Genomic DNA, 17,768 nt, shown 5'->3' on the forward strand with positions numbered 1-17,768 from the left:
TCTGTCATCCGTTGGGCTTGTGGCCCCAGGGACCCCCTCGGGACTTGTCCATTCTGGAGAGTCCAGCAATGTAGGCTTTTCCCAAGACTTCCCACCCTGCACGTCTCCCACCTCATCCCCTCCGGGAACAGCTTCGTTGCAGAGACTCCCTCCCCACCACCCCTCACTGCCAGCCTCCATTCAGACCCCACTCCCTTCTGGGAGCTCGATTCCAGCAAGATCAGGATCAAGTCCCGACTCTGCTCCTTCTCCGGGCCTCAGTTTTCCCCATCTGTGAAATGAAGGGATTCATCAGAAGTCCTTCCCACATACTCAATCATGTAGGCATGACAGGGACATCTCACATCCTCAGAGGCACGATTAATCCAAGGAACGCCATGGGAGGGGAGGAGAGAGCAGGTGGCCTGTGCCTGCACTCAGGTCTTGATAAATTGTGAAATCTCTCCCTTACCCCTTCCTCAGAGGGCACTATTGTTCCTGATGTGCCAGCCTTGATGGCAGTAGATAGGGAGGCAGGGACAGAGACAATGTGGAAGTGTGGTCAGGTATCTACTTAGAAGTCTCCAGATGGAGCTGGGAAGTGCTAGGAGGCCAGTGAGGCCAGTCTGTGCAGCAAGGCAAGCTGGAGCAGTATCCTGCTGGGATGCAACTGAAATGCATTCACTGGGAACTGCATCCCCACCAGCCCCACACTGAAGGGCTGGCTCTACCCCTCACAGGAACTGGCAGGGCAGGCAGTGAGACAACCCTACAGCCTCTAATGCAGTAGATAAGATTAATGCAGGGCCAACCCTCATATCAGAATGGTTTTTCAGTTACCTGGACAAGTACTGAGGGAGGGGCCCCTGGGGCCACCAGCCCAAAGACCACAGAATTAGGTGGAGCTCTCTCTGTGCAGGAGACACACACAGAGATCAGCTGATCCCTGGAACTTGGGATATTTCCAGGATTTCTGGGCCACTGACACTATGTTTCTATAAAGCCCTCTTTGGCCATCTCAGTTCCTTTCCAGGCTGAGCAGTGAAAGCCAAGTCTTAGCTCTCCAGGCCTGGGCCTCCCTGAGTAATTTCCAGGACAATGTGGGGGACAGTGTCAACCCACCAGCCAACGGCCCAGATTTCCCCTCCTGGTGAGTGAGGCCAAGCCACTTCATTTCTGTGTTTGAAGCCCATGTAAAAGAGACAGAGATTGTCAGTTTCAGAAACTGACTCTGTCCCTTCAGTCCTGGAACCTCAGGCGTCATCTGGTGACCATGGGGTCTCAACTCACAGTTTAGCTCTCAAAACAGCCAGATAGAGCACTGAATTGAAAGGCTACAAATGAGAAGCTTCATCCCCCATGTCATCCCCCCCGCCCCAGTGACTTGGCTTCTTGCGTACCTAGCTCTCTTCTCAGTTTAATAGGTAATAGATTTACATAGGTCAAATTCAAAGCATGCCAAGGGGCTCCAGAGAGAAGGCTCCCTCCTGTTGCCTTCCTCCACAGAGTAATCCTCTCTCAAATTCACCAGATCACTGCATCCAGACAAGGAGACACTGGATCTCTTGGTCATCATGGTTGCTTTCTTACCCCTCTCTAATTCCTTCCCAAACATAGCTACATCCCTTCCACTGTTACATAATCCTCCAATTTTAGTTGGTCAGGGAGATGGATTCAAGACTTATCTCCCATTCTCCTTGAGTGCAGCACCCGAATAAAGCCCTTCCTCCCGGCAGTGATTGGCTGTGCAGCAAGCAATGGGACCTAGATGAAACCCCTGGTGTTTCGGTAACACATTCAGACTGTGGAACAGATTAACCCCGGCTCTCTAGAATTTGTTTTCTGAAGAAGAAACAAACACAGCAATAATGTCTTATAAAAAGGCATGAGTAACCCTAAGCCTGTAAACCCCATCCATCTGTAGGGCACCCCATCTCACAGCAAAGCATGAGTGACAGCTATGTGCTGAGAAGAATCTGAAAAGTAGCCATGCTTCCAAGAATGTCTCCCTCATAACATGATGGGATGAGTCCTTAGTGAATTGCCAACCAAAACAAAAAACACAGTTGCTAAAAAAGAAGGTTCCTCCTTTAGAATCCTTGTACTATCCTATCAAAATATTGAGAAGGAGCATCTCTTAATTGACAGTAAGGACGCTGATGACTATTAGTGAATAAAAAGCCAGAAGAAGACATGAAGGACAAGAACTTATACACATTTAACATTTTGGCCAGGTCAAGTAACTACAATAACCTATATACAAGAGAAACAAGATAAAGTATATTTAGAATACATGCGATGAGTATTAATGCAGAAATGGACATTTCTCAGAATAAGATATGACTACAGATACCATACAGAGAATATGATTTCATGCAGATGGAGAAGATGTGGGAGTTGTAGGGGAGCAATAGAAAATAAATTTCCTGGCTGGGTGCAGTAGCTCACGTCTGTAATCCCAGCACTTTGGGACGCCAAGGCCAGGAGTTCAAAGACCAGCCTGAGCAACATAGTGAGACCCTGGTCTATATAAAATATTTTTTAAAAAGTTTCCTGTACCTAGAAACAAATCCAAGATGTACTCTACAGAGAAAACTAACACCCTAAAGGTTATTGGGGAACTAAATAAATGAAGAGACTGACCATGTCTCTGCGTTGGGAACAGGCCCCCCAAAATCTGGCCATAAACTGGCCCCAAAACTGGCCATAAACAAAATCTCTGCAGCACACTGTGACATGTTCATGATGGTCATAATGTCCATGCTGGAAGGTTATGGGTTTACCGGAATGAGGGCAAGGAACACCTGGCCCACCCAGGGCAGAAAACTGCTTAAAGGCATTCTTAAACCACAAACAATAGCATGAGCAATCTGTGCCTTAAGGACATGCTCCTGCTGCAGATAACTGGCCCAACCCAGCCCTTTATTTCGGCCCATCCCTTCATTTCCCATAAGGGATGCTTTTAGTTAATCCAATATCTATAGAAACAATGCTAATTAATGACTGGCTTGCTGTTAATAAATATGTGGGTAAATCTCTGTTCGGGGCTCTCAGCTCTGAAGGCTGTGAGACCCCTGATTTCCCACTTCACACCTCTGTTTCTCTGTGTGTGTGTCTTTAATTCCTGTAGCGGCCACTGGATTAGGGTCTCCCCTACCGACCGAGGTGGTCTTGGCATCTCTGTACTGGAGGCAATATTGTGCTGGTAACAGTTCTGTCTGGTTGATGATTCAGCACAGTCCCAATCGAAATTCCAACAGGTTTTTCTGTGGAAATTGACAACCTAATTCTAACATTTATATGAGACTCTAAATGACCAAGAAGAGTCAAAACATTTTCTTGAAGGAGGCAAGATGTGAGGACTTGCTTTCTCAATATCAAGACACATTATCAAGTTACACAATTAAGGCAAAGTGGAATCAGAACATAGCAGACAACAGACCAATGGAAAAAAGAGTAATCCAGAAACAGACCTCTCCACACACATGGACACAATATCATACTGGGGGAGCATTGAAATTCACGTGAAAAGAAGAACTCATTCAACTAGGGGTGCTGGGCAGCTGGCTACCATGTAAGAAGAAAGATCAAACTGGACTCCTATTTAACTCCCACACAAAAGTCAATTCTACATAGATTAGAGCCATAAAGAAAAGGCCACAAAGATCTTAAAAGATGATGTAGAAGAATATCATCTTTATGATTTAAGTAAGATAAAATGAGTACATACAATAAGGAAAGATTGACACACTGATGTTAGTAAGACACCGTAAGAATAAAAGACATGGTACAGTTTCTGCAACTGGTCTTAATGCAAGTGAGCACCCCAACTGGGGCTCAGCCTGAGAGCGTTCTTGGCTTTGCACAGGAAATAATTTGTGACCCAACAGAAAAAAGTGAAAGCAAAGCAGGTTTATTAGAGCACCAGAGTACAGAAAAGTGGGTTTCACAGAGCATCCATACAGATGGATGGGGTTTAGAGGGCTACCCCACAGGCAGAGCAGCATTCCTGGACTACCAGCTCTCCATATGTATAGCTACTTCTTAATTATATGTTAAATAAGGGGCAGGTTTTTCATGAATTTTCTAGAAAAGGGATCCGGAGTTCCTGGACCTGAGGGTTCCTCCCCCTTTTAAACCACATAAGATAACTTTTGGGTATTGCCATGGCATGTGTAAACTGTCATGCTGCTGGTGGGAATGTCTTTTAGCATGCATTATCACTAGCATATAATGAGCAGTGAGGGCAACCAGAGGTCACTTTTGTCGCCATCTTGGTTTCAGCTGATTTCTTCATTGCATCCTGTTCTGACCAGATTCTGTTTTGATCAGCGAGGTCATGACCAAGGTCTTGACCAGTGCTTGGAAAACAAGTTCTGCTGATCTCCTACCTCAACATTACATTATTAGGAAACCCTATTAAACAATATGAGCAAAGGACTTTAGAAGCCACTTCACAAAATGGAATATCCAATGGAAAACTTGTTCATCCTCAGTAGAAATCAGGGAAATAAGAACCACTATGACACACCACTACCAACCCCATCGGCTGTAACTAACATGCCCACAATCCCACTCCTCGGTATATCTATCCTGGAGAAACTTGTATCTGGAAGCAACCCAATGTCCATCAAGCATTGAATAGATAAATTATGCTTGTTCATTCACGGAATTATTCAACAGCAGTGAAATGAACAAGCTATAGGTACGAATATCACCACAGACAAATCTCAAACACATTGAGCAAAAGCCACAAGATGCATATAATGCAGTTCCATTTATATGAAGTTTGAAAACAAGAAGCCCCAAATTGTATTGTTCAGAGGATGATGTGTTAGGTCGGAAAATTGTGAAGAAAGCCAGGAAAATGGTTTCTATCACAGTCAGGACAGCAGTCCCACCGACCAGGGGCATTTGGGAGGTGACGGGGTGCTGCAGTATTTTTCTGTTCTTTCAAGTGTCTGTGTATATTTATTAAACCTTATGCATTTTTCCATATCTCATATTCCCTGATACAAAAGTTAACATGCACAGTAGAAGGGAGTGAAGAGGAAGTGAAGAGCACCACCACCAGGCCGACGGTTGGGTACTGTGCCATGCAGAGGCACTGCCCAACTGCCCCATCCCTCTAAGACCTTGCCAGTCACTGGCCCATACGGAGGGCTGTTCCCACTTTGTTGGCCTCTTCCCCAGCCCACCCCCAGCCTCCCTGAGCTTCCCACCACTGTTTCTCCTGGGACTGGGGGCCTGATCCTCCTCACCTCCTTGTTTCCCCATGAAGTGCTTATGTCCCTAAACAAGCACCCCCTTAGCGCCCCCCGTCTAGCTCGGCCTTTCGGGGCCCTCCTTTGCCGTGTGCTCCCTGCCTTCTGGCAAGTGCTGTGACCCTCACAACTGTGGCGGAGGCCCCAGGATTGGAATGGAAAGAAAGTCGTGTTCTATTTAAGCCCCCTTAAATCCAGCAGAGGCTTTGAGCTTTGAGTCCCCAAGTAACCATATAAAAGTCTGAGGCTTTGGGATGCCTGGTGTGTGCACTGGGGCTTCACGGGGACCACACTGGCTTCTGGCCTTGGCAGTTCCCTACAGTGCTTTGGAGCCACGAGCTGATCCTTATGGTCCTAGGGTTGGCTTTTAACTAGTGGCCCAGGCTGGAGGTCCCACCTTGCTGATATAAATAAGGTCCATGTGGGGGTTTGGCCTTGGCAACTCAGGACAGTGCTCTGGGGACGGTCACGGCTCAGAGCCATGTTCTCTGACTACCGCACGGGCCTCCTATTAATCCAAACAGAGACAGTGCAGAGGAGGCTACAGAAGAGTCCCAACCTCTGAGGCATGAATGGAGGAGGGCAGGCCCAGGCTTGCTGCCTTTCCTGTGTTCTCAGTCAGGTCTGAGATCACCACTTCCAACTGCGAAGGCAGCAAAGGGCCGGTGCACCCTGGTATGACTCTTGTACCACCCACAGTGGAGTTGTGCCAGATGAGCTGCCCCCAAAGCCTCCTGCCAGAACAGGGACTGGGGAGGGTCCCTCCTAAACCCACAAAGCACATCCCTAGGCCTGCTGAGTTCGTCCCTTTGTGCGGCTCAGCTTTGCTGTGGATTTGTGCCTTATGTACATTTTGTTTTTATTTGTTTTTTCTTTTTGGAGACAGGGTCTCACTCTGTTGCCCATGCTACAATGCAGTGGTGCAATCAAGCTCACAGTTACCTTGAACTCCTGGGCTTAAGTCATCTTCCCGCCTCAGCTTCTTGAGTGACTGAGACTACAGTTTAGCACCACCATGCCCAGCTAATTATATTTTTATTTTTGTAGAGACGGGATCTCACTAGGTTCCCCGGGCTGGCCTCAAGTGATCCTCCCGCCTTGGCACCCCAGAATATTACAGGGATCACAGGTATGAGCCACCGTGCCCAGCTATTACATACATTTTGACCCAGGAGTTGGGAGACTAAAGTCGTGGCTTTGCCCACAGAAAGGCAAGAGTTTGTTAATGGACAACAGCATTAAAGGGAATCAGAGCCCTTCAGAGAATATGCTGTTTTCTTGGGTTGAGATAGAGAAACAATGAAATCAATACACATCTAAAGTTAGCAAGGGCCATCCAAATGGCTTTTGTTGAGAACCGCCTGTCCCAGGGAATTGGGTTTACTTAGAAGATTCAGAAGGAACTGGAATAGTTTGAAACACACACCACAGTCTTACCCTTAGAAGGGGAGCAGTGGTATCAGAAGGCAGGTTGGGCAGAGATGAGGGATCATGGGACCCTGGAGTGGGCCAGACCAACGTAGGGGACAGGAAAGCTCCCTGATGTGAGGGGAGGGCAGACGTTGGGAACAGACAGGGTCACCACCAGGGAACCAGGTGACCCAGAACACTCTTGAGGGGTGGCCATTCAATGCTGCAGACAGTGACTCTGTAAGAACCAGAAGCCATTCCATGAGCCAGGGCAGCCCTCAGAGGCTGTAGGGAATTTGGACAAATTAAAGGACAGAAGATCAGCGTCAAACATTGAGAATATTTTGGGTACACTTGGGGAAAGTGCAGTTACTGTGGGTGGGTGCCTGGGGTTGCTCAGGTCCTAAGGGAATGCATTTTTTAAATGTAGGAATTAGGTGGCAAGAAGGGTTCAGTGGAGTCCTCCCTGAGGAGAGCACAGCCAGTCAGGAGAGAGGGGCTGACGGCAGGGAGGCTGATGGCCACGGCTGCCATCTCTTGGGTGCAGCTGTGGGACTGTTTCAACAGCAATTCTTGTGGCAAACCTGGGATTGCCTGGTTTTGCTTTCTATTGCCAGGGGAGACCCCCAAGTGACAAAATCTAGAGGAATATGTCAGAAAAAGTAAATATATGGGCCGGAAAGCAAAGAGAAAGTAAAAGGAGGGAAGGCACTGGGGTTGAACACAAATGACTAGCCCTCTGTGTGAAGACGGCCAGCAGCCAGCATAACTACCAGGACCCCAGCTGAGCCATGCTGGGGATACGAGCCAGCAGTCGCGTGAGGAAGCACAGCTGTGGACATCTGTCCCTAGCTGCCGACAACTGTGCTGCAGAAACTGTGCTGCTTAGGGCTGGGAACATCCCCAGTGGAGGACAGCTAGTGTCCTGAGAGCCAGTGGGACATAACCACTGCTCCCTGGTGCTCAGCTCAGCAACCTGCCGGGCTGCGCTCCACTGACTGGGGCGGGATCTCTTAGGGCCGAAGACACCCATGCAATGGGCACACAGAGAGAAATGGAAATGATGAGATTTCACACATATGAAAAGAAAGGTGGTGTTATAAATAAGACCCAGGCAGGTGATGACTGCTTATACACAGACGCTCAGGGAGGAGGACAGCAGAAGTTGCTTCCTGCTGCACCACAGCGGGGTCGCCAGGGCTAATGCTAACCCTCCACCTGGTCAGCTATGCCATGGGGTCTAGGGTTTGTCTTCCCTGTCTACTCTCTTTCCATCAGCTGCCAGGGCATTCCTGCTGGAGTACTAAGGTAGCAGGAAGAGAGGGCTACGTGGGGCTGGGTCCGGGATCCTGGAGACATCTCATGGCCTGCACGCTGCTCTAAGGACTTCCCTGTGGTTGGCGAGCAGGAAGCTGAGGCTATCACCATCTGCTCATTCCTAGTGACCCTGAGTGTTTTAAAACTGGAGCACATGGCAGGCCAGTGAAAATGCTGAGATGTGGAGAGAAGGATCTCACTTTCCAGGAGACACCCAGCCCTCCCGTGCCCACGGGCCACTTTGCTCACTGGGTAAGCACAGAGCCTTGGAGAGGAGGTTAACACCACTGGGCTCTGATGGGCCCCTGGGCTCTCTTTGAATGCTTTGGGCTTGAATCCTTTGACCTTAAGACTTTTTTTTTTTTCCCCCTTTGGACTTTAACCTAAAAGGACAAGGGAACTTAATTTTTTGACTTGAATTTCACCCTAGGAAATTTATGAAAGACATTTCTAAGGTTGACTTTTTATCTAGGTATCTGGCATTTTATATATTTGCAGAACCTCTGACTCCAATTTGAACTTTGAGGTTGGACCTAATTTAGGATGGGAAAGTAGGAAGAGTAGTAAAATAATTTGTAGTCTGGGGTCCAAGCTACCCTTGGAATCAAATAGCATTGAATGATGACTCATTCCAAGTCCTAGGTGGGGGGAATCTATGCTGCCCCAGGTCTCCAGCGGGGAGTGGATAACACAGGGGCAACTGGGCTTAGCAAGTAGCAGCAATATCGCTGACCCCTGAGTTCAGGAGCAGGGGGCAGTTTCAACTCAGCTCCCCGGGCCTTCCCTTGGGATTTGGCCACTTTGCCATGTGGGTATCCTGTGGTGCCCTCTAATCTGGAGTGAAGCAGAGCAGCCTGCCCAACTTGTGAAGGTCTCTCTCCACCAACCCAAACCCCTAGGAACTCCCAACTGGCTGCTGATATCAGACTTCCTGCCTCCTTCTGGGCCCTAAAGAAGTGGTGTCCTATGTGGTCCCCACCCCACTCTGGGACTCCTCCTTTTTATCCCCAATGCTACAGTCAGCCTCGGTATCACTCCCGATTTCCACAGGCCTGTCCCAGAACCCCTTACACCTATTTTTTCTTCTGGAAATGAACCCTGAACTATCATTTTAAGTAATTTTTTTTAAAGACCCACTCTGTCCATATTGCAACAGGCAGAATATGTTCTGATAGTAGAGGCCATGGGGAGCGGGAGAGGGAAGAGGAGAGCTTACAACAGATATCACCCACTATCGATGCTGTGAGCGTGTGGTCCCCTGCTGCTGGGGCCTCTGCAGGGAGTTGGTGAGCCTGATCCCTGGGCCTAGAGACTGAAGTGAGACTTTGGCTTTGCAGTCCTTTGCTGAGTCAGACCCCTTGTTGATCCCTGCCTGATGGGCTCCCAAAGCCCCCGTTGCAGCCTCTGCTGAGCATCCTCCTGCATGCAAGTTCCAACCTTGGGGGACCCTTCTCCTGGTACCCCCAGCCTCAGCTGGTTCTCTTCCCTGAAGGCGCTTGGAGGGGTAGGCTGGGCTACCCCAGCAGCGGGGACCCGGCTGCATCAGCAACTCAGTTTTCCAGGTGCAGGTTCTAGGGTACCCATACGTTGAGCTCAGTCCCTCTGACTCCCAAGCCAGGACTCTCTGACGGCACTGCTTCGGTCAGGGCGTGGGAGGTTGGCTCGGGCAGGACTCTTCCTCCTAAGGTAGGGTCAGTGTTGAGTAAAGGCCAGGGCCATTTCCCCAAACAGGCAAGGCAGGGCCCAGGCCTGGGTCCAGGGCCTCTGAGTGCACATCCCCACTTTGGCCAAATGGGTCATGAGCAGTTTCTGTGTAAGTGGCCTTTTACACTTTCCCAAGCAATTTCCCCCGATGTTACCTCATGTTATCCTCATGAGGACCACCCTGTGAGGTAGGAATTAGCAACCCTGCTTTAAAGGGGAAACTGAGATAAGGTATCAGGCTTTCCTGGCAGGGCCAGCCTCCGGCACGACAACAGGGGGACAGTGAGGATGGCCCGATCTGGGTGCCCCTCCACACTGCCCTCCCTTCCAAGCTACAGTCTTTCATTCCAATTCTTCTACTCTTTTTCTCTCGTTTCCCCTCCCCTACTGCCACGTTTTTTATGCTTGTGGACGTCTTATGTAACAGTGTTCAATAGCTCCTCCCAACAGTCTTAGAAGGCAGTGTAAAGGTGACCAGACGCGGAACCCCGAGAGTTCATTCAGGGTTCCCAAAGGCATGTATAGGATCCAACGTGTTTTTTCTGCCTCCCACTCTGCCCTCTTTCAAGAAGTGCACCTGTGGTTCAAAGTTCAGCTTTGACTGCCCGTGCATGTGCGGCATAGGACAGGGCAGGCTACAGCCCTGCTAAGGGCCAGAGAATCTCATCCTGCCCAGAGGAGGGTTCTTTTAGGGGGTGGGTACAAATCTCAGAACCTCCCCACTGTATGTGTTGAGAGTGGGGTGAGGTGGGACATGCTGGGGGGAAGAGCAAGCTGCAACGGGTGCAGCTGCAATTATTCAGAGCAGAGGTGGCTTCACAGACAACATGAAGCTTACCCCTCAGGGGTCCTCTTTGCCTTGGGAGGAGCCCTATCAATGCTTTTGTCATGTGCTTTTGGAAAATATGTAGAAGACATTTTTACAAGTTGGTTGAGGCCCACTCTCTCTTTTCAGTTCATATTCTCCCTCATGCATCTGTCCTGTTGGAATGACTGTGGCTATTTTGGATATGGCTAAGGGAGAAGGTAAAATTGGGGATCATTTTGTGTTTAAGTGGGATGGATTTCTGGGCTTTGAAATCACTTCTGTATCTACTATAAATTGCTATAGTTATCTTTGTGCATAAATTACTTCTGGCTGACACAGGCGAACCCCCATATAGGGACTCAGCCCGGAGGGTTTTTGGCTTTGCTCAGGAAAGAATTCAAGAGTGAGCTAACAGACAAAACTGAAAGCAAAGTAAGTTTATTAAATCAACACTGTACAGCAAAATGGCTGCTCCACAGATAGTAGCACTCCAGGATCGCTGGCTAGCTATATTTATTCCCACTGTTAATTATATGCTAATTAAGGGGCAGCTTATTCATAAACTTTCTGGAAAAGTAACAGGAAGTTGCTGGAACCATATAAGGTAATTCCTGGGTTATTGCCATGGGATCATTTGTAAACTGTCATGGCCCTGGTGGGAGTATTTTATGCAAATGCATTATAATTCCTAATCCGAACTGGTTTTGGCCGTTATTTGTTATTGTTATGTTCTGTTTTGATCAGCAGAGTTTTGACAGGTGCTTGAAAAGTCCTGCTGAGCTCCTACCTGACAGGGACATGCCTACTGCCAAAGGAAAGACAGAATTATCTCTCTATTCCCTCCATCGAAAATATTACAAAATCACTGTCACACAAAAATGTGATCAGAGTCTGCAGCCAAAAAATATGGGGGGGACAGAGTATTTTAAAGGCGCAGATGTGTCTGTCACTTAGTAAAAATGTCAGGATGTTTTTTTCCCGGAGTTTGTGGTGTTTGTTGGCTTTTCAAAATTTGTCGTTCCTTTTCTTAATCTAAATAATCACTTTATAGAGAAAAAAAATTACTCATCAGTGTTGATGATGCCCTGGTTTTCTGTTCAGCTTTGTTTTCCAATCAACTCTTCACCCAAGACTCAATCCTCCACCCTCCAACTCTTCATTCAAGACTCAATCCTCCATCCTCCAACTCTTCACTCAAGACTCAATCCTCCCCTCCCAGTGCTTACTGATCAGCCTCTTATCAGTTATTAATGGGACCTCAAACATTCTCTGTGGCTCTGTTCTCATGCCATGCAATCTGCTAATCTCTAGGAACTGAAGACCCCACTTAATGCAAATGTGACCCAATCGCTTCTTTATCCTAAGCTTATTGATTCCTATAAGAATCATCGTCCTCAAGTTGCACATGAGGAAACTGAGGCCAAAGCCAATGCTAAGGCTGATGGAAGTGACAGATGTTGAAGATGACACAGCATGACACGAGGGATGAGGTCAAGGCTATTGATGAGGTCAAGACAGCTGCTGTGCTTTGTCCCAAGGCCATTCCAGTTGGTGACAAAATAACTGTAACAGATTCCTGACCAGGGCTTCTCCCTCAGAGCAGCTGCCTCCTACTGGAGCCAGAAATGCCTTGGTTTATACAGTTTCATTCATAGGCTGTCTTAGCTCTATTTAAGCAGGAAAGGACTGAAATGACTTGCCCAACATCACTCAGATAGTAAGTGATAGATGAAGGTTTCAAATCCAGGTCCCTGGACTCAGGGCAGGGCCAGGGAGAATGAGGGCAAACAGACTGGCAGCTGATCAAACTGACACAGCCTTCCCGGTAAAGGGGACAGTGAGGAGAAATTGACAATAGCAGGAGGCTCTGGCCACAGCAGGCTGCCTCCAGTCTCTTCTCTCACCAGTGGCCCCCAAAGCCACGTGAGCTGGGTTTTCTGACAACACTTTATTGCATTTGCAGACCCTACACACTTTAAACACGCTTTTAGTATCTCACTGGGTCTCTAACAACCCCAGGAGTGGAAAGGGCAATAGTTATTTCACAGTTGACAAAGCAGCTTCACAAAAACATTGGAAGCTCAATAACTTCCCTATTGCGATGCACCCCCAGGAGCTGTTCACTTAATGTCACAGCAGGTTCTGTAGGGAGAAAACCAACAAGGTCTTCCCTGTGGGACATGGGCTTAAATCCAAAGATAACCTACATCATTTTGTAAGCCTCCCAACATTTCCCATCCAAGTACTAACCAGGCCAGACCCTGCTTAGCTTCTGAGATCAGAAGAGATTGGGTGTGTTCAGGGTGGTATGTGAAAGATTCTCCCCAGCACCTGAAAGCTTAGGGGGATGAATAACTCCTCCCTTCTCAGGCCCAGTCCCAAGGCTCAAGGCCACTTGCGCTAGCTAGCAGCATGTGTCAGCAAGATAGCAGAAGCAGGAAGAGAGCTGGCCAGAGGACAGGTACCCCTGAAGATCGAGAGAGAGGTCAACTGGGTACCACGTAGCCATTACGTCGGACTGGGACACTTCCTGTTTACAGGAGACTATAAAACCCCTGCCCCATCCTCACTTGGGGCTGATGCCATTTTAGGCCTCAGCCCGTCTCTACCCAGACGCTCATTAAAACAGTGTGTTGCTCCACACTGCCTTGTGCTGTTTGTTGGCACGCTCTCGGGGTTTGAACCAATGCAAGAGACTTACAGTATGGCCATAGACATTTCCCAACATTTCACAGACCCTGGTCGGAGTAAAACATTCCATGGGGGTTCAGGCCATAAAAAAAATATTGCCTAACTACCTAACTATAGGAAAACCTCTATCAAATCCTCCTGGACGAAGGGCCCAAGGAACATCTTCAACATCCTGCTGGGCAGCAAGCCATACTGCCTATTCTCCCCGCTTCCAGACCTATAACTGACAGAGCAGGAGCACTGCCATCTTGAACAAACACCACCATTCTAAGTTCCCCCTTAATTAAAAGCCGCCTATATCCAGCCACAAAACATCAGCCTAATGGCTAATGTCAGCATAACCAGAAACATTCCAACCCTGAGATAAACCCCTCTCTGACCAGAAATATGCCAACCCCAAGACAACCTCCCCTCCAACCAGAGACATTCCAACCCCGCAATAAACTTTCCCTCACACAGAAACATTCGGAACCTACGATAAGCCCCCTTCCAAAACCTTTAAATATTCTTAGTCTATAACAGAAGTTAGTCTGAGCTAACTTGTCCAGAAGCCCCTCTCAAGTTTGTTTTCTAAAGTAAACCTGTCCTTGTTGACTGCCCAACCACCTTTTGTGTTGCTTTCCTCTTTCTTACAGTAACTGTCTCAGTCTGTAAGCGGGACTCGTGATCTGAGACTAAGCTGGTCCCCCCTCCACAGGTTTCTGCTGGCAATAAACCTGTGTTGCTGTTAAGCTGCCAACTCTTTCTTCAACCCTCACCTTTCCTTTAAAACCTAACAAGGATGAATGAGGCATGATCATCAAGACAGAGGGTCAAACCCAAAGAGCAAATTCCATGAGAAGTCTCCCTATTGACAAGGGTTACTAAGGATGGGGTCTTCTCTGGACCCCCAGTCTTAGACTTAGTCCACCACAACCAGAAGCTCTTGAAATACGATTGCAGTGCTTCCAGCATAGCCAAAGACATAGATTTCTCTTAAAATCAGTGCCTAGCTCTCCCCAGGCTGGGCCCTCACTGTTAGTCCAAGCTGTATTATTTTGTAAATCTTACCAACATTTCATAGACCCTGATCAGAGTGAAACATTCTGCAGGGGTTTGGGCTGTAACATCCTCCCCAACTGTCTGACTTATCACATCTCGTTGCGACAAAGGTTTAAGAAATATTTTTATTAACATCCTCTTGGGCGGTAAGTTGTACCATTCCAGATCCCTCATCCAGGCCTATAATGATTCCAGGCTAAGTGCTAGTGGGGCTTTGGCATTAAGTTAGTCCCCAGCTCTCTAGGATGTGTTAATAAACCTGTGTTGTAGAGTCGTCAACTCTGTCTCTAACTTTAACCCTCGTCTTTTTTCAAAAACCTAACACACATGTGTCCTCTCCCTCACCTTCTCCTGGCATTCCTTGTCACTGTCCCTCTTTCCCTTCCTTAACCCGAAGGGAAATCTCTCCCGAAGGTAAAAGTCTCCCAGGGGTTAAAAGGGAGCTTGAGGCACCAGAAAGAGCTGCAGTCACAGCCACCTGTGAAAGCCATCTCTGAGGTCCCTTCCTGTCCAAGAGCTGGGCTCCTGACTCAGACCAAGACAGCTTTTGTTTCTTTTCCTTTCTAGCCCCCGACTCCCCACCCATCTTTCTGCTTTCTCATATGGGCTCATTATGGTTTACAGGGCTAAGTAACGTTGCCTATTCTGCCCTCCATTTCTCCCATCTCCCATCTCCCTTCTTTCCCCTCCACCTTTTCTGAGTTCACCCCTTTTCCCTTCTCCTTCCTTCCCTTTGGGACGCTGCGCAGTTCCTTCTAGACTCTCTCTGAAGGCACGAAAGTATTTCCTTCCCTCCCTCAGACCCGAGCTTTCGGCCCTTGATTCAAAACAATCTGAGGTCCCTAGGCCCTTCCCTTTCCGCCTCTGCACTCTCCATGGGGTCCGGGGTAGTTTTCCCGCCCCTTCCCTGCAGCTCCCGAGGCACTCGGACACAACGGAACCATCCAGCGCCCTCAGAAGCCCTGGGCACACTGGCAGATGGTCACCGCCTCCTAACGGAGCAGCGCGCGCCCGTTGCCCGCTGCCGCTTGCCGGTTGCCGGTAGCCGGTAACCGGTAGCCCCGTGGGGCGGGGCTGACGAGGAAAGTGAGTCCGTACTTTCCCAGCATGCTCCACGCGGGGCCGGGGCTCCAAGGGGCCAGGGAGGGCGGGACTGGCGTGGTCAAACCAACCTATCAGCCTCCAGCATGCTCCTTGGAGGGGGCGGGGTTCCCAGGGGCGGGGCTCGGTTTGTGTGCCCTTCCGGCGTTTCACCCGTCCGTTCTCTGAGATTCTCCCACGCAGATGTATGGGCCTAATTCGCTAATTTCCACTCGATATCCTGTTCCATCCTCTTGTAATGTGCGTTTGAAGAGTTGCCAATTATTTGCTCTTATAATGATTGTAATAGCATATTAAATAACTTGAACATAATTTGATTGTAATAACATTAAATATAGCATCTTAAACATACAATTTGAGCGTGCCAACCTGATGGATGTGGAATGTAATATTCATCATAACTTTGATCTTCATTTCCCTACTTTGAACTTTTTTTTTTTTTCTTATTTTTTTTTGAGACAGAGTCTCGCTCTGTCGCCCAGGCTGTCGTGCAGTGGCTCAATCTCGGCTCACTGCAAGCTCTGCCTGTCAGGTTCACGCTATTCTCCTGCCTCAGCCTCCCAAGTAGCTGAGACTACAGGCGCCCGCCACCACACCCAGCTAATTTTCTTGTACTTTCAGTAGAGAAGGGGTTTCACCCTGTTAGCCAGAATGGTCTCGATCTCCTGACCTTGTGATCCGCCCACCTCGGCCTCCCAAAGTGCTGGGATTACAGGTGTAAGCCACCACACCCGGCTGGACTTCTTTTTATGTAATTATTGGCTACTCTGTTTTCATATTCTGAAGATGCCTGTTTATATTTTTTGCCCATTTTTCTATTGGGTTGTGGTTTTTATTGACTGGTAGTTCTTTATAATTTTATGGATACCAGTTCAGTGCCTGCATTAATTGCAAATATTTGCTCCTACTCTCTGGCTTGCTTCTTTTCCACCCCTAATTCCTAGGGTGTGTTTTTGAATCTCAAATTTAAAATTGTAACACAGGCGACTATCAATCTTTTCCTCTATGATTTGAGCATTTTGTGTTTTGCTTAGAAATTCAGCCCTTGTCCCAAGGTCATAGAGATATTCTCTTGTATTTTCTACTGATTCACCCCCCATATTTAGGTCTTTGGTCCATCTGTATTAATTTTTATGTGTGATATGAGATAGGGATCCTACTTTATCTGTATTGTGTTAACCAAAAAATAACTGAGACAGGTGTCTCAAGCAATAAAGGTTAATTTAGCCAAAGCTTGAGGTTATGCCCGGGAAAAATGCAAGTCTCAGTTCCTAATATTAACCCCTTGCATTTAGTAGAAATGACCTTCAAGGTTCTGTGTAGCAGAGATGTGGTTGAAGAAGGAAATGAAGACATAGGGTTTGTAGATGGCCGTAGCTTCATGGAAAGAGACGGAAGAAGGGCAGGATATGTGGTTCTCTCCCTATGGAAAACCACAGAGGCCAAAAGCCTCCCTGCCCAAACTTCAACCCCAAAGACTGAGATAATAGCCTTAACCAGAGCCCTGGCACTAAGAAAGGACAAGGCTTTGACTGTTTGTACAGACTTGAGATATGTGTTCGCTGTGATCCATGCCCATGGTGCAATCGGGTAAGAAAGGGGACTTCTAAATGCCAATAACAAATAAATCAAATATGCAATATAAATATTAGCACTACTGCACAGTGCAAATGACTAGACAGATCGCGGTGGTCATCTAACGGGGGACTTTGAAATAATGAAGGGAAGCAACCTGGCACGCACAGGGAGGGAAAGTCCCTGCTTCCTTCAGAACCTCTTTATGAATATAAACCAATAAACCAAGACACTCCCCTGGGGAATTACAGGAAGCCATGTGAGAGGGAGATCATCAGAGTTCCCTCTCAGAGGGATGGGCCCTAAATAAGAGAGGCAGGATTTGGGTGCCCAGAAATCTGAGTTGGGCTATTATAAAGCCTGTCCATGATCTCTCAAACTATGGCAAGGAGGCTATGCACACCTAGCTCCTCAGGATAATAAGGACCCTAAAAAGCAAAGAAAATGATAGGTAAAGTGGCTGACCAATGTGTCTATTGTCAGAGAAACAATGCTTAAACCAGACCTCCCATATCTCCCTTGGCCAAGGTGGTACAATTCAGGGGAGCCATGTGAGGGGAGGGACTAGGAAATTGACTCCACTGTTACGCCTATGTCTTGTAGAGGATTTAAATATCTCTTGGTGCTTTCTTGATGCCTTTACTGGTTGGATAGAGGCTTTTCCATGCTGGACTGAAAAGCAGAAGCCATGAAGGCTTTACTAAAGGAATTTATCCCTCGATTCAGTCTCCCTGAGTCAGTCCAGAGTGCTAATGGACCTGCATTCACTTCTAACATAGTGGTAAAAACTACCCAGGCCTTGGTCATACAGTGGAAGTGGCATGTAGCCTGGAGACCAGACTCCTTGGGAATGACTAAAAGGTCTCATAGAACTCTCT

At 47.9% G+C, this 17,768-nt stretch overlaps 1 protein-coding gene across 1 annotated transcript in view; it reads right to left on the bottom strand.

The window, feature by feature from the left end:
• Positions 1-15,384: 15,384 nt before the first annotated feature.
• Positions 15,385-17,768, bottom strand: part of DDT (D-dopachrome tautomerase) — an 82,375-nt gene continuing 79,991 nt past the window's right edge. Inside the window, exon 4 of the mRNA XM_011967971.1 lies at positions 15,385-15,583. Within this exon, the coding sequence (XP_011823361.1) occupies positions 15,465-15,583 (119 nt within the window). The 3' untranslated portion in view covers positions 15,385-15,464. The remainder of the gene's footprint in view (positions 15,584-17,768) is intronic.

Source organism: Mandrillus leucophaeus, unplaced genomic scaffold, assembly GCF_000951045.1.
Source record: "Mandrillus leucophaeus isolate KB7577 unplaced genomic scaffold, Mleu.le_1.0 Scaffold820, whole genome shotgun sequence".
Taxonomy (NCBI): Eukaryota; Metazoa; Chordata; class Mammalia; order Primates; family Cercopithecidae; genus Mandrillus; species Mandrillus leucophaeus.